The 22195-nt window shown below is 42.4% G+C and overlaps 1 protein-coding gene across 6 annotated transcripts in view; it reads right to left on the bottom strand.

Moving 5' to 3' along the window:
* Nucleotides 1-9975, bottom strand: part of MON2 (MON2 homolog, regulator of endosome-to-Golgi trafficking) — a 73410-nt gene extending 63435 nt beyond the window's left edge. For all 6 annotated transcript variants that reach the window (XM_080621987.1, XM_080621988.1, XM_080621989.1 and 3 more), the window contains exon 1: nt 9753-9975. In XM_080621987.1, the coding sequence (XP_080478113.1) occupies nt 9753-9863 (111 nt within the window). In that variant the 5' untranslated portion in view covers nt 9864-9975. The remainder of the gene's footprint in view (nt 1-9752) is intronic.
* Between the last annotated feature and the right edge of the window lie 12220 nt (nt 9976-22195).

Here is a 22195-nt window from a genome sequence, read left to right as displayed (position 1 = left end):
AAGCACCATACCTGCCTTCTGTATTTTTGTCTTCCTCTCCAGGAATACAATCCCATCTCAGACCCTTCTCTCCTATATATGCTCATTCTACCTGTAATTTAACTGATGAAATGCCAGCTCTGATCTGACAGCACTGTGCACTCTCAGAGATTTATTATATTGAATGATTTAATGTATTCAGATTAGAGCTTGCTCACATTCTACTGGCTTGGAGCAAAGCCTACCAGCAGAGTCTCTGGGAGCAGAGCACAATCATTATAAAGGCAGATACACGCAGGAAGTACATGAACCAAGTACTTATGTCAACTGGACACATACAAGCTCATGCACCCAAGGGCCAACATCACTGAAAGGACATGCTCTATAAGGGTCACAGTAACTTGGGAAGGTTATTGACGGGTTATTGGGGACAGGTAAAAGCCACACATACCTCAAGGGAAGGCAGGGAACAACTTTTCAGGTCACTACGGGCCAGTCAGCTTTATGTCAATCACTGGGAAGACTACGGAACAAATCCTCCTGGAAGCCATTTCTAGGCACATGCAGGACAAGAACATGACTAGGAACAGCCAATATGATTTAGCATGAGCTTCAAAGACCCAACTGCCTTCACCAATGGGAGGATGGGCTGTGTGGGTAAGGAGAGAGCACTACATACTTTATACCTTTACTACAGCAATCTTTGACACCATTTCCAATTGTATCCTTATAATCTAATTGATGAGATACGGACAAGTGGGCAGAAAATTGGCTCAAAGGATCGTTACAAATAGTATGAAGTCCAGCCAGTAACCAGTTACTAGCAGTGCTCCCTGGGGATAGATACTGGGGCTAATACCATTTAACATCTTTATTAGCAGTCTGGATAAAGGATTAGAGTCTGCAGACAAATACAAAATTCAGGGTACTGTTTAACATGCGTGGGGTAGGCTGTGTATTTACAGGAACTCAGACAGGCTGAGAAACAGCCTGATACGAATCTCACAAAGTTCAGCAAAGGCCAATGCAAAGTCCAGCCTCATGCACCAGCACAGGCTGGGGGCTGGTTTTATAGCCAGCAAAGCAGCTTTGCAGAAAACGATCCAGGGTCCTGGTAGACAGGACAAAAGTGGACTGTCTACCAGGTAGACAACAAAGTGGAACTAAGCACCAGCAGTCAGCCTTTGTAACAAAGGTGGCCAACCGCATGCTGGTGTATTAGCAAGAACACAGGCAGCAGGCCGCACAAAGGGAGTCCTTCCCTCTCTTTGGCTCTAGTGGGACTGCTGCTGGAGTAACATGTCCAGAATTAGCCTGCTCAGTGCAAGAAAGCCACTGACATGTAGAGGCAAGTCCAGTGGAGGTCCACCAAGACAGCTATCGGACGGAGAACAATAGATAAGGAGATGCGGTAAGAGCTGCACGTGTTCAGCCTGAAGAAGACAAGATACAGGGCTTGTTAAAGTCCAAAGCTTCCTACAAGGAGGCAGTAGCGAACACAAAGCAGTTTACAATGTTCAGGTGTGTGGTCCATCCTGGATGTATGTACAAGTACAGAAAGACAAGGGTAACAGGTTAAAACTTAAACAAGGGAAGTTTAGATGAGATATAAGGAAGAAGTTCTTTACTGTGAGGGTGGTGGAATGGGTTGCCCAAGGAAGTTGTGAATGCTTTGTATCTGGCAGTGTTCAAGGCCAGGTTGGATGAGGCCTTGGGTGACATGGTTTAGTGTGAGGTGTCCCTGCCCATGGCAGGCAGGTTGGAACTAGATGATCTTGAGGTCCTTTCCAACCCTAACTATTCTATGATTCTATGAAAGCAGGGAACACTGAAAGCAATAATGCTCCTTTTAAATCACCTCATGTTCTACAATTCCTGCACGAGTTTCTCGCTCTGATTTTTCTTCCACAGAATCTTTGCAATAATGGTAAAATGGTAGTAATTTTCCTATAAATTGAAAATCGTATTTTGGTAAACCACTTTATCACAAAACTGTACACAAAACCAGCTTGTTTTCCAATTTTCGGGGGAAGAAAAAAAAAAAAAAAAAAGTGTGATTTATGTGAACTGTCGAACAGCATGATTAACTTTTTTTAAATTAATATTGTTTGCATCACATTTATTTAGCATATAAAGACAAGAAATGCAAGCAGTCAGTCTCTATTCACATATAAAGTAGTTTCTTCAGCTGTTCACACTTTACCTGAGACAGAAGTAAAACTGCTCTGGTTTATTCTACATCATGATGCACTTGTGCTCAACGAAGGAAATAAGAGTACACTTCTGATCCTAACAATGGGCACAACAACACTTCTTGCTAGGCCTGACTCTACTCCAGCATGGTGCCATTCTCAATTACCAGAGCTCCAAAGCTTTGAGGAAAAAATAAATGCATTAACTGACTGTATTACACATTTTCCCCATCGATTCAAGATTTATGATATTGCAGGTTTTGTTTGTTGTTTTTTAAAAACACATAACCTTGTTCACTTCCAGTTTTAGTGCATATAATATAGTTGCCCTCATATTAAAAACACTCTTTCACTTGACAGGAGTGACTATTCCTCTGGTCCATTAATCTTCTGAAATTGTCAGTTTGCAGTATCAGCAGCCAATTCAGAATCCTGAAGGTTAATCGTCAGTAATGCCAGGAGAGGTGGCAGTGGCATATAAACGGCTTCAAGAGCTGTTGCCTCTGGAGGTACCTCACTTCATGTGAATGTGCAGATGCAGATAATGAAATACCAATATTTAATATCAGGAGTTTTTATTTGACAGTCAAAACATTACATATCAGCTGGAAAAACCATCACATATAATCAAGAGAACAAATCAGAATGAATAAAACAACTCATTACTGAACAGCCCTGACAGAAAGAAAATAAAGCTAACCAAGACTTGATAGAGAAGAAACACACTCAATTAGCAACAAACTTCAGTTATATTTCTCTCTTCCAGTCAGACAGAATCAGGGTATACCCTGTAGTTTGTACTATATTACGTATAATGCGTTTGCATTTATATAGTTTGCAGGTACCTGGTAAAAAGAAATAAGTCGACACTAGGCACTAGTTGGGAACTGGAGTAATCAAGAATTCCTAACTTCTGTTACAAGCTTCCCGTATAATCTTCAGGAAGCTATAGGAGGCAGATGGAGATTAAATCAGAGACTAAGATGCACCAATTTAAATATTAACACTCCTATTACAATGGCAATTTAGTCTCTAATGAATATTCCTTAATTCTTAAAGCCTCTCCTTAAGCTAATTCAGCTGACCCGCTAGTAGGGGCTCAATACAGAGGTCTAAGCTTAGGCCCCTGAAGCCAAGACAACTACATGCAGACAGCAGAAGACCCATGCTTTTCCGGACCAGCTGCTGGAAGCCAAGGAAGAATTTATCTCAAGTGGCAAGAACACTTAATGTGTAGGTGACAGAGTGAATCAACCTCCGCTACAAGACCTCTGGAACAGCTATTAGGCTCTACTGACGATATTTCCATAGCAAACTGAGCCTGCACAATCAATGAAGGGAGCTTAAGACATTCTAAGCTGGGCACGTAAATACTGCACTGAAGGCCAACTTGAAAACTTTGCAGATAGACTGACATACAGAAAATTTCGGTCAATTTTTTTCATTCATTAAATTGCAAGGTGTTACATGATGGAGAAAATAGTCTGTGTGCACAATGTGAGTAATTTTTGAATACATGACATTTCTTATCAAAGGCTAAAATGATGATATGAAAGCCAGGATTTATAATAAATCTTTGAACACATTTAACTAGGTGAAGGTCCCCATGAAACATAACAGCTGACTTTTAAAAACATACTTTTTAAAAGAATACTACTGTACACAGATCAATATAGAATAAAAACCACTGTAAAATGATGGGATTCCAAACACGAAGCTAGCGGACACAGCCAATGGTAAAGATCAGGAAATATAAAAAACACTGTAGGAAATATTAGGGATCACTTGTTTCAAATTACTGGTTCAGCTACAGGGTGGCAACTAAAGAATGCTACAGAATAATCTCCAGTCACATGCACAAAACAGATGCTTGAGTGCAAGCTGTCTGATCATGACAATATACATTTTACAGAGCACAGTTTCTCTATTTCAAAAGACCTTTAAAATATTAGTGAATACCCCTTAAAGCAAACAGAAAGCTCTACAGTATTTGCATCCTTCTGAACTAACACTGTGAACACCTGAAAATTAACCAACCTGAGAAGTTCAGTGTAGGTTAAGTTCCCCATATGCTATAGCATCAGAATTATTTAATACATTTTATTCAAAAATAAAGCAGGATACCCAAAAACTTGATTACTCCTAGAGAAAATGGAGTATCTACAAAGGTTTGTTCTTTGCCAGATCCATTTGGCTCATCTTTTTACCGCTAGAGTAGCCTGAATGCATAGCTCTCAGAATCCACTCAGTGTTAGTAACACATCAAGTGACTCAAATGCCAAAATCACAAGGCATTTCAGCATGTTATTTTCATTTTTAGCCTCATCCAGTTTGTGTACTGCACAACATTCAACAGATTTTTCTGAAATATTATTACTGTTACAGAACAAACAGCTAATATTCACACTTTAACTGTTCCTTACACTTGCGTTAGGAATCCTAATGATTGACATTACAAACCAAATTACCTGATATGTATCTTTCTAACATATGCTTAAATTCTGCCGTACATTCTCATATTTAGTTTCAGAGAACTACCCAACGACATCAGAGATGCGCCCTAAAAGGACAAGATTCCCAACTAATATCTGGCATTAGCCCTAAGATATGTTCAGGATCAGTACATTATTCCAAAACGAGAATGATTTAACCCAGGGCATGAAACTGATGTATGTCACTCAGTGCAGACAGGAGTGAACTCCAAAGGAAGAGATGTATAAAAAAAACACCTGAGTCCACAGAACACAACAGATAGCCTGTCAGAAAAGGCAAATCCCATCTCTTGGCCCAACTAGCCCATATCAATTCTATTGTAATTAAATAATTTCAAGTTTGCTTTATCCCGAAGTCACTTAAATCTGTATTCTTGAACTTTTTTTTCTTTTTAATTTTGTAAGGCTACTTGCTGCAAGTAAAGTTATTTATAAAAGAAGGAAAATATAATTGCAAAATTGGGTTCTATTACTTTTCCTAGATACAGCAAATTAATTTACAATAGTTTCAAAAATACGTCTGTATGCTGAAGGCATACACAACTCCACAAACAGTTAAACAAAAGCAATGTGCTGCTGTTTCAAACAAAGATCTGGAAAAGAAACAGCAGAGACGCAATCAAAAGCCATCTTCCAAGAGTCTGATGAGAGCACTGACCAAAGTATTCAAAGCTAAACTTGTGCTGCGATTCCAGGTTGAGGGAAGTTGAACACTACTTCTTTTCCAGCCCTACTATTCCAAATCACCGCAGCAGCAACATCCTAAAACACACAGACACCTGCAACCCATTACACAACTGCAAAGCAGAGGGCACGCCCTGTTCTGTGCAGGGTACAAGCCAGGCCAAGCTGACCCTGTAATGGAAGGATAAGGTCCTTGCCTGCTCAACCCCACCTGCCCTCCACCCCTCTCCTACCAGCACAAACGTGCCTGTTACCTGTGCAGGAAGCTCATGTGTTTTGGTTGGTTGTTTTTTGTTGTTTGGGGGTTTTTTTTAAACACATTTTGTTTTTACTGCTATTTAAAAGTCAAGGAAAATAACCTGAGTCAACACAGAGACTACAAGCCTACTAGAAAGCTGAGACTGTTGGACTGGATCTGTGTAAACAAGTTACACACAACTGCAATTCAGGCTGAGAAGAACTTTTTGGGCATACTTACTTTCCCTCTAACTCCATCATTTCTACTAATTATAAATATTTCCTTTCTGTATTTCTAAGCCTTCTCATGCAGTGAAATAAACTTGCCAAATCAGATGCAACTTACAGAACAGTATTTTCATTCAGTAATAAGAAACAAGAGGTAACTTATTTAGCACAATGAACTATTTTCAGTTTTGTAGTAAAACAAAATTCTTACTCCAGTTTACTAAGGAGAGCAGCACCAGCACACCCAGCATGGAATACTGGAAGTCCAGTCCCTAGCCAGTTAAAATAGTTTATAAAGCTCTATGTGGGTGCCATGCAATTCAGTCCAGAGTTAGAAGCATTGCAGTGCTCTCTAGTACAGAGCATATCTTAAAGCTGATAGCATTAAAAATGAAAAAATAAAGACAATGTAGTATTGTTTACTAGGAGAAATGCCAGACTGCTTAAGATAACATGAGCATGGCTGATGCCTGTACCAGACTGAAATTTCAAGCTCCAAAAGACACTGTTTAATTTACACTTGCCCTGAGAGCTTCTATCACATTTGTGGTTGCTGTCTATTTTTCTAACTGGGAAATAGAAATATATTGTGAAAATACATTTTTCAGCATTGTTATTATATATACATCTCCCAACATAAACAGTTTTGGCATATCACAGACTAATCACCCCTTGGTCATAGCACAGAGCTTTCATGCTTAGTATACTTCTGTATTCGGTGCTGATCTGAGGAAGTATCAAACAGAAAATCTACCTAGCAACAGACAGACATGGGTCTGAAGTTTAATGGTAACTGGTATTTGCTACACCCTTTAGAAAAATAAACCTATCGTGTTAGTTAATCCCCAAACATTGCCAGCAATACGATTTCAAACCCACAGATTCTTTCTACAGCTCCCATTCCTCATTTAGGTAGTAGGACACCTCATTTAGGTAGTGACACCACCTAGGAAAATCCTACTTGGGTATTACTGCCACACAGAGCAACGACATGAGTGGACTGCTTTGGACCCAACAACACATTCTGTTATTTCTTAGTTAAATGCTCTAACTAAGGGGAAGGAAGTTTGCCACATATTTGTGTCATAAGCTTAACACTGGGAGAAACTGAGTAATTTCAGTGTTTCTGAACAGATATCAGAAAGTCAGCAAAAACCTCATAATCCACTATTGTAAGTGACTGGACTTACAAATACATGATTTCCACATAAATGTCACCTACTAAGAAAGCTTTGCAGACTCAGAAGTAAAAAAATAGAAAAATATGAACGTGCTTAAAACACCAAAGGATTCCAAGTTCCATTTCCAGTAAGAGTTTAAGATCTTACTTCCAGCTTTTAACTGAGGTTCTCACAGTCTGCAGGACCCCACAGATGGGGTAAACTCATTTTGCAAATTCTTAACAGTATTAATACAAAAACAACTAAAAAAAAAACAAAACAAACCCAAAACACAAATCATTTTAGAAATGGCTGATGACGAATAGCTGTGAGCAAAATTTTATATTACATCAGAAATTTTAAATATTATTAGGAGTAGTTTACCTTCAAAGAGTAGCCATCAAATCTAACAATTACAATCTAACAACCTATGATACAGCTCATAATTTTGGCGTAGGAGTTTTTCAATACCTCTATCACAGTACGGTAAGTTTATTAAGTGACACGGAAGCATACACATCAGCTGCAAAATAACCCTGTAAGTTACAATGCATGTGATGAAGATAGTCTAGTTTTACACTGTAAGTACAACAGTGAGATTATAAGTACTAAGAATCTGTTTTAAGAAGCCTGTGTTAAGACATGGTTTAAAAAGCTGGTGCTGTTCCAAATCAGTAAGAATAACATGCTATTCCTTTGATCACTCTAGCCAAATCTAATCATGATCAGACCAAATGCATGCGATTAAAATACCTATTTAGCAATTGAGATTTGACAGAAAAGGGCAGCAGTTTCCTTTGAAACTAGAACAAAAAAAATGGCTTCCAGAAGTGAGGAAGCAAGATCGTTTCCGCTGGCTGTATCACACATTCCACTGTAGGACTGCTCTCACCTCAGACCTCTCTTATTAAGACCACAACTGCCAGCAGAAAGAGTCCCACTTCCTTAAAAACAGCTTCCAGTGCTATTCCATAAACCCACCCAAACTCCAGGCAACTGTGGAAAACTGTGTTAAGCTTTGTGGAAGCTATGAAAATTGCTGTTGAGATGTAAAAGAGAACAATGCAAAAGTTGTACTTACACAAGAATACAACAAACATGCTGAACAAGTATCAAGAACTGTACATACAGTAGTTACTCTAAGCTTCAGCGTGGCAATGAAATATTACTCAAAATACTGGCTTAAAAATTACCCTGTCCACCTCCTTTGTAGATAGATGTTGAAGTAAGTAAACATTAACACAGCGGGTAAACTTGTTCAGAGACCAAACAACTTACTCAGAGTCCCACAGTAATACACAGGAGAAAGTGGAAACAGCACCCCCGCCTTCCTCCAAAACACACACAGAGATTTCTGTTCCACTGACCACAGCTTTTTCTTATTTACATGTTACTACACTCAATTTCTCAGGGCTGATCACAACCTCCTCTTTTTTTTCTGTGACCACACGCATTTCTCAAACACTCCGGCATTCCTCTGCAACCTACAATCGTATATACCATGCTCTGCTACAGTGTGTCACTTCGTGCCTTTCAAAACAAGCACAATCATTAGCTTCAATTAATCTGTTAAAGTGCATACTACTTCACACAACACTGAATATGCTACCATTAGTTGGAACTAAAGTCGCATTACATAAACAATTCCTTTCTCCCAAACTGACAGTCTTTACCACGTTTTCCAAGGCCCCCTTCTAGTTCTGCAGCTTAATCTGAGTTGATATATTCATATTCCCCTTCCACTATTGCATAAAAACCCCACATTTTTTAAAACGGAAAGCGGCAGACTACTGATAATGAAAGTTAAACTGACTGTGTAAACACGTTAGAGAAACACACGGTTAAAATGGATACTTTCAATTAGAGAGAAAAACTGACTGCCCTTCAATTAAAGTAATCCTGCTCATCAAGATTACTGAAGTCTCAAACTGCACACAGAGTAAAACTGAGGTTTGAAAAATGAAACATACAATCCTACTGGCATAAGTTTATTAATGTTTTTTTCTTAAAGGGAGAATAAAGTAACCTAAACTTCTGTGCTTGCCAGGCTTCCGCAGTTGTCACCGTCCCCCTGGAAAGCCACATAACCCCAAAAACACGGGGTACGCTACCCATCGCCTGCGATACACAGTTAATCCCAGCAGCCACAGATGTGCAACAGCGAAGAACAGGGCTCGCCGAGTCGGAAGCCACACTTCACAAACCGTGTGCCTTCGTTACATGGGTCAGAGACAGACCTGGCGGCGCCCTGAGAGGCCCGCGGCGTTCCCCCCCAGAGGGGCTGCCCCTACTCGGCCACCGGCAGCCACCACCGCCGCGCTGCCCATCAGGCACCCTCAGGCTGCCGGCCTGCCGGGGCGCCCAGACCTTCGGCACCGAGCCCGCCGCTGGGAGTTCCGTGAGGCGACGCCGAGACAGCCAAGCCAAACTTTGCCTCTTCTCCCGGGAGAGCGCTGGGGGCGAAGCGGAGCTGTTCCCATCTTGCCCCTGTCAACAGATGCTCTGTCTCCCCAGCCCCACTCCGCGGGGTAAGCTAGCCCGGTCCGAGGCCCCTGCCTCGGTAACGCATTAGAGTCAACAACCCCCAGACAGACACGACGGGCGAAACCACGTCTGAGCACAGACAGCTCGCCAACCCGCGGCCATGGAGCACAGACCTCCCCGGGATCGGCGGAGGGCGCCGGGGCTCGGGCACGCCGGCAGCCTCCGCTCCGGCCGGGCTCCACAGAGAGTGAGGGCCTCCAAAGCATCACCGCCGCTCCCCCCAGCCCGCCCCTCACCTCCTTGACGGGGGGGAATTTTTTCCGGCACTCCAGACTGAGGCCCCGCAGGTCTCCCTGCATGTTTTCCAGCAGCTTCTTCACGGCTTCGGGGCTGCTGGTCCCGGACATGGCGCCACCGGGCCGGCCCCGGGCCGGGCGCTGTTACGAGCGCGCAGGGGCAGCGCCTCTCGCTCCGCGGCCCCGGCCGACACGTCTGCGCCCGACACCGGAACCCGTCAGCCAAGGCTCCGGCCCCTTCCCCTGCCCCGCGCCGCCGCCGCGGCCCCCCCGCTCCCACAATGCCGGGCGCCAGCGCCGCGCGTCAGGCTGCTTCCGCACACACTGCCCGGGGGTGGGGAAAGCGGCGAGCCCGGGTCTGGCCTCCCGGGCTTGAGCGGGGCCCGACACCTTCCTCGCTGTGCCACTGACACCGCCCTGGGCCGGCGGGAAGGGGAGGGGGCGATGCGGGGGCCTGGGCCGAGGGGAGTGGTCAGCGCCGGCGGGGAGGGACGTGACCGGACGGGCCCGGACGGGCCGAGCTGCAGCGGTGGAGAGTGGGAGTGAAGGCTCTCAGTCTCGCCGCCCGTCGTTTGCGGTTGGGGGAGTCCGTTCCCGCCGAGTGGGTCTCCCGGGGGAGATGGGCGCTGAGCACGGCAGACAACTAGGAATTCCTTGGGAATGGTGAAGTTCTTGCTTGCTTAGTGCCCTTCGCAAGCTCTGTGCGTACGCAGGCGATTTTGGTTCTCTCTAGGCGAAGCCAGAGTGAACCTTTCTCGAGAAGATAAACACAGGCAGGGCTACAACAAAAGGACAGTCGGGTCCCGGGTACCTTCCTCGTCAGCAGCAGCGTCCCTCTGAAATCCGAAAGCTTTCCCACCAGCTGGTTTTAACCCATTTCGAAAGCGGGCACCCAAACAGCAAGCATGAACTCTTTGACCAGTATCTATTCTTTGTAGTAATGCTGCTTCCTCTGTAACTTTGGACGCGGCAAACGCTGAATGGGAGTTTCCTTCTGAAGGGCGCCGTTCATCATTGAACAGTTAGCATTATTTCACAAAGGTTTTGGTCTCTGCAATAATTACTTTTCCATATTCTGGTTGATATGAATCCAGTATGGTGGTGGCTGTCTACCTGTAATGCAGCATAGCTCTGTTGCCCTTCCATAAACCCTTGGAGTTGGAAAACATTCTTGAGTTCCTACAGTCTATAGTTTTTAAACTTGGGAATCTTGAGGAAAAAAATACAGCAAATCAGAATGGAGAAGAAATTTTTACTACATTGCTCTCTGAAAAAAAAAAAAAAAATGGCATTTCCTCAGACTTTCCTGAAAGTCTGAAGTTTTACTCAGAGAATATTAAAAAATTTATTTTGTCATCTAATGAAAAAGGGAAAATAGCCTCTCATAAATTTGAGCATCCCTGTTTCTATGTTTGGGTTCATTTACTGTGAGATACATTGCAAATCATGCAGGAAACAGGCTCCTGCTGGCACAGCATTGTACGAGGTAGGCATACGACTTTAAGTGTGCTCTACAAGGCAGGATTACTTTCTAAGTAATATCTAACTTAAATATTTTTATGTCATTTTCAAATTACCATTAACTTGACAGAAGTGGATGAATGGATGTGTGTTTTTAAAACTGCATGTAACACTGGCAGGACTGAATGAGGTGGTCAAACTTTATGTGCCCTCAGACAAGGAATTAAGATTTCACCCCTGTGTTAAGTAAAATCAGACCCATGATTCTGTAACATTATTATGCTTTCACAGAATCACAGAATGGTTGGGGTTGGAATAGACATCTGGGGATCATCTAGTCCAACCCCCCTGCCAAGGCGGGGCCACCGAGAGCAGGTTACACAGGAACGCGTCCAGGCAGGTTTTCAATGTCTCCAGCGGGAGACTCCACAACCCCCTGGCAGCCTGTTCCAGTGCTCTGTCACCCTCACTGTAAAGAAGTTATTCCTCATGCTTAAGTAGAACTATTTATGTGCTTAGCCAATAAGCATTTTTCCTAAGGATTTTCCTGTCTAAGCACTTCCATTCTGGGCTTCAATCCTGAGGGCAATGCAGAAACCAGTCACAACACCTTCCCAAGAAACATAGATGATTTGCTAGTAGAATGAGTCAATTATTGACTATGCATAGGTATTTCTTAGGTAGTATTTCTTAATTATTTACTTCCCTTCTGTTGTTTGGACTTTTCCACCTATATACAGTACATGTTGAGCTATGGACATAAATGGGTATTCCTGGAATCTGCTTGTCTGTCTAAACTCAAGCAATTGAAATTTGTGACATGAAGGTCAGTAAACTGTTCTGTAACCCTGCCTTTCTTATGAAAAGGGAGCAGGTATTTTGGGTGGAATTTGGCTGAATGTGACTTCTTGTGTTAAAGCATCCCACTGACATTATTATCCCTGTAATCAAAATGAGGAAGAGGAGAAAAGCTGTCATATGGCTACATTTCCCTCTTAGCAATGGTGAGACAAGTAAGAAGAATTGAGATTGATCACATTTTAAAGAAGCAAATTAGTATGTATTAGATACATATTAGTATGTGCTTACTAATTTCCTGCAAATTTTACTGTTTTGTTTAACCAGACAAGACTACTGTAAACATTCAGTTTGGATGGGAGGACCACTCTTACATTGTGAGTGCCTGATAAGTTAACTTATGTGAAAGATAGATGATGTTTTCTTTAATCAGTTTATCATACATGTCTTTTCAACTACCAGCTTTGACACTTTTTCTGCTCAGCATTGCCGGCCAAATACAGAAGGATTGCCCCTGGCTTTGGAAATGAATCATAGGAGTCAACAGGCTGCCCAGGGAGGTTGTGGAGTCTCCTTCTCTGGAGACATTCAAAACCCGCCTGGACACATTCCTGTGTAACCTCATCTAGGTGTTCCTGCTCTGGCAGGGGGATTGGACTAGATGATCTTTTGAGGTCCCTTCCAATCTCTAACATATTGTGATACTGTGAGTGGTTGCAGGATTGCAAACTCCTTTAGATCTGCTGACTACAAGAGTTGAGAACTATACAAGTGCCTGTATTTCAGGCACTTCTCTTAAACACAAGATAATCTTTCTCGCTGTTTTGATGTACACCTTTTGTAAAGGCAGAAGATTCATTAGTTAGACTAAACTAGAGCATTTAAAGTATTTAAACTAGCCAGGATCCTTGTAATTGACTCTAATTTGATTGTGAATGTGTTCTACTGTAGTTGCATTTAACTGCAGTAGATACTATTACTTGTATTCCTAACCCTGAGTAAAAGTGCTTGCCTGTCTTTTGGTATGTTTTAAATGCTTCAGTTTCAATTCAAATTGCTTTTGAGTTAGAGCAGCATATATGGGCATCTCTGAGGGCATGGTTTTGACTAGCAAGCTGAAAATGCTAGTTAGCTGTTAAGCTAACTTTGTATTGCGCTGACATTATTATATTCTTGTTTACTTTGTTATTAAATTATATGTAATTTTGTGATGGGCAGTGGGTGATTGAAATCATTCCCTGTACCTTTATGACCCTCATTACCAACAAAGACGCTCAGGAGACCTATTGTCTTTCATTAAATTACCTCTTGGAACCAGTGTTCATGTTCATTCCAAATGATGTGCATCAGTCTTTCTGATTCAATTAAACAAGGGATAGCACTTGGCTGTATTAATTTTAGGTGTTTAGTCCTAGTTATAGTCCATCCTGAGAGATGTTTGCACATGTTGGCTCTGAATATGAGAACAGGGTTATGTTGCCACATTATGCAGAGGCAAAGCTGTCAGATTTCACTATGGAAATGAATTGTTTTATGCTGATGGGACAAATTGAGGCTTTTCCTCTGAGTTCACTTTGCTAACACTCCTGTATGGTTTTGTAACTGATATGAGTCTATACATAGTAGTAAACAAACTTCAGCATATGAAATGCCATCAATTATGTGGTCAAGTAAAGGGTTTTGCAGACTTTTTTTGTACTGTGAAGTTGAGAGTCATGATGGAGAAAATGTTGTCCCACAGTAGATGGAACATAGATTTTGATATCAAAAGGCAAAGCTAAGTTTCAAATTAAAAGAGTGTGAGAGATGGATTAATACCAGATGCTTCCTGTAGTCCTTTATGAAAACCTATGCGCTGTATTGGTCTGTGTAAGCACAAAGAAACCCTACATGCATACTTTACATTGTGAACACTTCAAAAACTCCTTATATTATGGACACAAGAAATGGGGCAAGAGAGTATTTCTGTCGTGGCCATAAATAGGTTAAAAACAGAAGTAATAACCTTCCCTCTAGTACCTGGTTGATTATTTTGGGGGTTTTATGGAGTAGAAATGAAGCCCTTGTTACTTTAGGATGTGGCTGTATGAGGAAGCTAGACCTACCAGCAGATTGAAAACTACTTTATTTTTCAGTATGAAGTCCTTGTGAATTCAGCCTGTGTTCCTTCCTGCATAGATGTGAGCATATATTTACATGTTAGTACATATTTTGTTTGTACGTTTGTAGTTAATACACATTTTATGTTGTTTAGTCAACTAAAAAAGCAACCCCAGCTACTGTCTGTCATTGAATCATCCTCTTTGTCATTAGCAAACTATCTGTAATTATGTCACATTATCTTTAGTATAACTGGCAAAAATGTTAAGTAGCAATGGCCAAAATGTGAGACCTATGATGTGTTAGATATTCAGCAATGATTCCCTATTGAGTTACAGTAGGATCACTTCTACAAACAAATCTCTCAACCAGAGGCTTAGGTGCTTCCATGACTCTTGTGTAACCAGCCAGCAAAGCTGTTTTTCCAATTTTACCTGCTTGAATCTTGTCCAGACAGATTCTCGGAGCAGTGGTTTGTTTTGGGGTTGGTTTGGGGTTTTTTTTTTTCATTGCCAGTTGGAGTACTGGTAATTGAATCATCTGAACCTGTTAACATCTTTTCTGAGAAAGAACTGCTGTCCACTGCTTGAATTGATTTATCACTGCCTTAGAGCTAGCAGTGTAACAACAAACAGATACATGATATTCATAACATCTTCTCAGCAGCTCCCTTACCCTTCATACTCACAACTGAGCATGAGTCAGGACAGATTAAATAACTTTCCAGCTCACAGAGGAAGTATGTGTCTGGCCTGGGGAACAAACCTTACTCTGTGCATTAAACTGAATCCGTCCTTCATTCCCCTTCACAATAAATAGTATTTATTAGATAATGGAATGATTATTCTCTCAGGCAGCACCTGTGATTTTTCCTGGTGTGGTATGTAACACAGTCCACTCATGATAGTTTCTTTCTAAGCCAAGCATAGAAAATAGAGAAACCATGATAGATATTTTACTTGACAGTTGTTTTTTTTTTTTTCATTGAAAAACCCCATGCTGCCCATCCCTGCTACCATCTTAACAATGAGCACAGTGTGAGGTCATGCTCAGTGGGTGAGGGATCTTGCACTTCTGATCGGAATTTCCTGCAATCTTCATGTCCATTGTTAGGAATTTTTGGTTTAGAAATAAAGGCATAGATGTGTGGAAGTGAAATTAATGTTATTTGATGGAGAAATCTTGCAGTGCACAGTGGATTCTTCTGCACTCTCTGGAGAGGTCTTTTTCCTGAGACTCTCATTTTAGGTGCAGGATGCGTAATGTAAAAGTGCCTGTCAGGAATGTCAGAAGTACACATTGTGCTGCAGTCTGTTTATTTTGCTGCTCTCTCATCTATTTGCCAAAACCCTCCCTATGTCTTTTTAATATTTTCCTTTTGATCTCTTCTTCAGCTTGCATGTAGATTATGGAAATATTTCCAGACACCTGGTAACCTGCAGTCAATCTACTGATCACCAAGCAACGCCAGGGAGGAGAAGGGTGTTCCGCTGTGTGAAAATATGTTTTGGCTGCTGCAGCAGAGAGGAGAAGCCACTGAATACTTTCTTTAAGCTCTGGTGAATCCTTCAAGATAATGGTTCCAAACTGCAGCCCTGAGGCTGCAGAGTGATCACATTACTGCAGGAGAGTTTCCATCTACTGGATGGATGTTAGGTCCTTTGCATTAGGGGTGGCCTCTGTCTATACAGCAAGCATAGCAGTCATAGCTATAAAATGCAGAAAATAATTAGAAAAATAGATACATTTGCACAAGTAGCATAGAGCCCAGTACATTACATAGATATTCTTTTCTCACACTGCCACTGCTACACTGCTGGCCAACCTAATTTGTAGCTAACTCACACCAGCACAGGAAAGACTTAATATGGCCACGTACATCTGAGAGCCTCCAGCACAGCTGTTCCCAAAGATAACTGAAGTGTGACCACTACTTTATTTTACAGGCACTTCTTTCTATAAACCGTAAGGATTAGTGATTTCTCATGGAAGAGATCCTCGTGAAGAACTGTTTGATACGGAGGCCTTGGTTTACCTTATATATTGTGCTTATCTTTTTTGCTTTATGAAGATTTCATTCAGAGTATTTTGCCCTTGGTGTAAATATTTGTATGGCTGCATGTGTGGCTGTGTTTATAAGCAGCAGTCTGAAGGAAGTTTTGTTACTGAGGTTGAGTCAAAACAGGTAAACAGAATGAACACGCTTCTCAGGGAATTTGGAACACAGCCAAAGAAATCCAACTGTAAAGAGCCAAGTGCTTTCTTTTGTAGTAAAATTACTATACAGATATTCTGAATATTTCTGAATACTATACAGATCATCTCCACTTGTGAATATGTATTCTCAGTAAAGCAGGGCTATACCACAGTATGTGTCTATGTTCTGGGTCGTGTACAAGAAAGTATGTCCATATCAAAGGATGCATACAAGTGGGAATTTCATAGATAACAGTGGCATAGTTAATACAGCATTTCTAGAAGTTCTGTTTGGTGTTTCACAAGTGGGAGCCCCTTTCTGGACCCCACTCCCAGGGCACGGTAAATGGGCTTTTTTTGTCCCCTCTTACCCAGTGCATTGGTGTGCTCTTAGCTGGCTGCTGGCTGGAGCATAGGAAATTCCAGGTCTGAACATTCACTGTTCCAGCTGAGAGCCAGGCCCTGGAGCCACCGAATGGATCATTAAATGGAATGCAAAACTTGTTCAGCCAGTCTGAGACCTTATTTCCCTTTGGCAGCATGGTGATCAGTAGATCCTGTGGCTGTTTATTTCTAGGGGCCTCACTTCCTTCTATCAGTCCTAACTAGCAAAACCATGCCATGATCTAAGAAGATTTGCTAAACAATTTAATTATAAAATTAGCAGTTAACATGTACCAAGTATTGACAAATTCTTTACCAGGTGGATTTGCTCCTTACCAGCTCAGCTGCACTTTTGTATGGAGGATACAAATGTCTGGTGGGCTTCAGCGTCTTATTTTATTAGAGGCAAGATCATAGGAGGCAAGATCATAGAAGGCAAGAATCAGCCTTTCCAAACTGTTACAGCAGGGTTTCAAAGAACTTGACATCTAATTGTTTTTCCCCTTCAGGACATTCAGAGCCTTACTCTAACACAGGTCCTACTCTCAAGACATTATCCAATACTTGGACACATAAACTGCAGTTGTCTAGATAATGACTAGGTGAGGACTCACGTTAAAAATAGTTTGATTCTTCTATTACTGTCTTATTTCAAAATGTCTTCATAATGTGCTGGAATCACTTCTAGATTGTTTCCTTTCTAGTGGTTTTCTGTATCTTTCAGTAAGAAGTTAAATCCATTGCTAGGAACCAAATTACTTCCTTTTCTTTTCCTACAAGGCAACCCACATCTATCAAGGACTGCAATTCTCAGTCGCCTGTTAGTGACTTTTGCAGTATTTGCTTTTCTTTCTAATCATAGCACTCTGCTTTTCTTAGAATGTATTTGAAGTCCTCTACCATCTCCTTAGTAGCATTCTACAGCTACTTTCTCATTCCATTTGTCTTTTCTACTCGTGCAATATAGGCTTTTCCATACTCCTGCTCTTGTCTTGGTTGTGATCCATCGTTTTTACATACATTCACAGTTCTGCACAATTTCTTCCTCTTTGCCATGAGTTCTTTTGCTTTTGTCTCCTAGTGGTGTGAAGTCCCATTGGATTACTCAATACGTCTGTTCTGGAATGGAGTATGGAAATTTAAATCTGGTTTGTTTCCTTCTATTTTTAACAGCACATTTGTTCACAGAAGTTTTGGGAAGATTTCCTATTGGTTAAATAAATTAAGGTTTGTGTGGGCTTTTTATTTCAAGGAAAGAATATCATGTCTGTCAAATTCTAATCATATTGTCAAGTACTACTAGGGAAACAGGGACAGTATAATCCATCACACTTGATTCTATGGCAGCAATTTACATCGTAAAAATGATCTTTTCTACATGATAATCTCAAACTGAGCCTAATGTTAACCAGAAATCCAACAATTATAGAGGATAACCAAATTCTTCCCATAGTAAGTAGTTCTACAAACTTTTTTGATTTATCTCTTCATCTTTGCCACCTTATCTGAAAAATATTACAGAAATGCCTAAGGTTACATTTCCTGAAGACAACTCTAAAGGCATTATTTCCTATGTAATTTCTTCCAGTTGTGTAGAAATAAGTTAATTTGACGATTCTGGATATTTTATGAAGAAGTTCTATTGTCTCCATCCCATCAGTGGATAGTGATTATTGTGTACTATAGACATCTATTCAGAAACCTGAAGTGCTTTTATTATACTTGATCAAAACATTTGTGATTACTGTGTTGCCCAACTGTAGTTCATTAATCTAAAATGTTCACAGCAATTTTTTATTAATCGAGAATTTGGAAAACAAAAGAATTTTAGTATATGAATGATTTTATTTTACAGTAAAATCAAACCCCATTCACACAGTGTCAGAGGCCAGAATCTCATTGGTGGAAGAAAATTCTTTAAAGTAAGATGTGAAGATCCAACTGCTGTGATTGATAGTCCTAGTCTGCTTGTTAAAACTGTGCCCAAATCTGGGTCTCAGCTCTAGAAGTTGCATTTAGGATCCACGTCACACATGGCAAACTTATTCAGGACATCCGTCTCACCAATAAATGGGTTATTTAGACACTGCATTTAATTCATCGAGCAGCTATTAGGTAATGCAGAGTGAGTCAACATGACTAACATGTTTGATTTGGCCAATGCGACTACAGAGTCACAATGCTGTGTAACTTCTATTGACCTGTTGACTTGCAGCTGAATTATATTAAGGTTTATGAAAGCTGCTGTTTCCCCATTGGAATGGGGCGGACAGAACTCAAATAGAATCCAGGTTACCTTTTCCTCTTGCTCAGCAAATTGACCAAGGAAAGCAGTCCTATATGAGCAGTCCTAAACAGTGTATTTTGTATCACTGAGAAGCACATCTGAGTTGGCAGATGTTCTTTGTATTTAATAGGTATAGATGGTACATAGTAATTACTGTCCCTTCTGTTTGCAGACTTTCTCCTCAGCTGAGACACACATCTACCCAACACCCACAGCACAGCGCGTGTTTTATAACATTGACAAATGTTGAAGACAAGCATAGGCCATCTGAATTCTTTTCAGATGCCCTTTGCTGCGTTCTGGAAGACACTTTGGTGCACTATGTGCGGGTTTTAATTGTCATTTGTGAGGAACCACACAGTTTTCAACAGGGGCATGTGTGAACTTTAACAGAAGCACTGTGCTTTAACAGAAATTGTCATGGAAAAGTAGGGTGCTCTTCCAGCATCACAAAGAAAGACGGAAAAGGGAGATGTGTGTTTCAGTTTAGGAGGTAACTGGCAGGGAGAAGAATTACTTTAAGGAAATGACAAATCCAAGAGGTCATGCAGCTGGGGCTTGAAACAGCTTCCTGAGTTCGGATTAGTACAGATGGTGCAGGAAGGAAAGAAAAATCGTACTGTTTTCTACCCTGAAACAAGAGCATGGGGTTTAGTCCCATATGAATGAATTCTTATAACACAAGTGAAGGCCTTCCTCAAACTGTGCTTTGCTCAGAGCAAATACTTACAGAATCAGGCTTTCATTCAAAACTTTTAAAGTGATTTTTAAGTGGTGCCATTAGGCCTGAAGAGGAAAGAACCTTCCTCTGACAGAACAGGGTATTTAGGGACTCACGGATCTCAAAGCCAAGGCACATGGCTCAGACTAAGCCTCCAACCCAGCAGGGGAAGGGTTATTGTCTCAGCTGCCTCCCCCCTTAGCCGAGGCAAGGCACCTACCCAGTTAACATCGCACCTGTTGCTTACTCTGCTCATTGTTCTGCTTAGAATCATAGAATCACAGTATAGTTAGGGTTGGAAAGGACCTTAAGATCATGTAGTTCCAACCCCCCTGCCATGGGCAGGGACACCTCACACTAAACCATGTCACCCAAGGCTCTGTCCAACCTGGCCTTGAACACTACCAGGGATGAAGCATTTACAGCTTCCCTGGGCAACCCATTCCAGTGCCTCACCACCCTCTCAGTAAAGAATTTCTTCCTTATATCCAATCTAAACTTCCCCTGTTTAAGTTTTAACCCGTTACCCCTTGTCCTGTCACTACAGTCCCTGATGAACAGTCCATCCCCAGCATCCTTGTAGGCCCCCTTCAGATACTGGAAGGCTGCTATGAGGTCCCAGTGCAGCCTTCTCTTCTCCAGGCTGAACAGCCCCAACTTTCCCAGCCTATCTTCATAGGGGAGGTGCTCCAGTCCCCTCATCATCCTCGTGGCCCTCCTCTGCACTTGTTCCAACAGTTCCATGTCCTTTTTATGTTGAGGACACCAGAACTGCACACAATACTCCAAGTGAGGTCTGACGAGAGCAGAGTAGAGGGGCAGGATCACCTCCTTCGACCTGCTGGTCACGCTCCTCTTGATGCAGCCCAGGATACAGTTGGCTTTCTGGGCTGCGAGCGCACACTGAAGCTGGCTCATGTTCATTTTCTCATTGACCAACACCCCCAAGTCCTTCTCTGCAGGGCTGCTCTGAATCTCTTCTCTGCCCAACCTGTAGCTGTGCCTGGGATTGCTCTGACCCAGGTGTAGGACCTTGCACTTGGCATGGTTAAACTTCATCAGGTTGGCATCAGCCCACCTCACAAGCGTGTCGAGGTCCCTCTGGATGGCATCCCTTCCCTCCAGCGTATCAACCGAACCACACAGCTTGGTGTCATCGGCAAACTTGCTGAGGGCACACTCAATCCCACTGTCCATGTCACCAACAAAGATGTTGAACAAGACCGGTCCCAACACCGATCCCTGAGGGACACCACTCGTTACTGGTCTCCAGCCGGACATGGAGCCGTTGACCACAACTCTTTGCGTGCGGCCATCCAGCCAGTTCTTTATCCACCGAGTGGTCCACCCATCAAATTGATGTCTCTCCAATTTAGAGACAAGGATGTTGTGTGGGACAGTGTCGAACGCTTTGCACAAGTCCAGGTAGATGACGTCAACTGCTCTGCCCCTGTCCATCAGTTCTGTAGCCCCATCCTAGAAGGCCACCAAATTGGTCAGGCAGGATTTCCCCTGAGTGAAGCCATGCTGGCTGTCACCAAACACCTCCTTGTTTTTCATGTGCCTTAGCATGCCTGCCAGGAGAATCTGCTCCAAGATTTTGCCAGGCACAGAGGTGAGACTGACTGGTCTGTAATTCCCCGGGTCATCCATTTTCCCCTTCTTGAAAATGGGGGTTATATTTCCCCTTTTCCAGTTTTTGGGAACTTCACCTGACTGCCATGATTTTTCAAATATGATGGCCAGTGGCTTGGCAACTTCATTCGCCAGCTCCTTCAGGACTCGCGGATGGATTTCACCAGGTCCCATGGACTTGTGTACATTCAGGTTTTTAAGATGGTCTCAAACCAGATCCTCTCCCACAGTGGGCCTGGGGTCTTCATTCTCACAGTCCCTGCGTTCGCCTTCCAAGACTTGGGTGGTGCAGTCAGAGCCTTTGCCAGTGAAGACCGAGGCAAAGAAGCCATTAAGAACCTCAGCCTTCTCCAAATCCTGGGTAGCCAGTTCTCCCGATACCTTCTGAAGGGGGCCTACGTTGTCCCTAGTCTGTCTTTATTCGCTACGTACCTACAGAATCCCTTCCTGTTATCCTTCGCATCCCTAGCCAAGTTCAATTCTAACTGGGCCTTAGCTTTCCTGACCTGGTCCCTAGCTTCCCGGACAACATCCCTGTATTCTTCCCAGGCTGCCTGTCCCTGCTTTCATCTTCTATAAGCCTCTTTTTTCCTTAGAATTTTCCTGAGCAGCTCCTTATCCATCCAAGGAGGTCTCCTGGCCCTCCTGCTGCACTTCCTTCTAGTTGGGACACAACACTCCTGAGCTTGGAGCAGGTGATCCTTGAATATCAACCAACAGTCTTGGGCCCCCCCTGCCCTCTAGGGCTGTATCCCATGGAACCTTACTAAGCAGGTTCCTGAAGAGGCCAAAGTCTGCTCTCTTGACGTCCAGGCTTGTTCCTACTTCTTGTTAAAAAGTAATTGCATAAAAGGCTCCCGC

The sequence above is a fragment of the Psittacula echo genome, assembly GCF_963264785.1.
Source record: "Psittacula echo genome assembly, chromosome: 1".
Classification (NCBI taxonomy): domain Eukaryota; kingdom Metazoa; phylum Chordata; class Aves; order Psittaciformes; family Psittacidae; genus Psittacula; species Psittacula echo.
The sequence above is the reverse complement of the archived record's forward strand: the minus strand, read 5'-3'. Positions and strand labels throughout refer to the sequence as shown.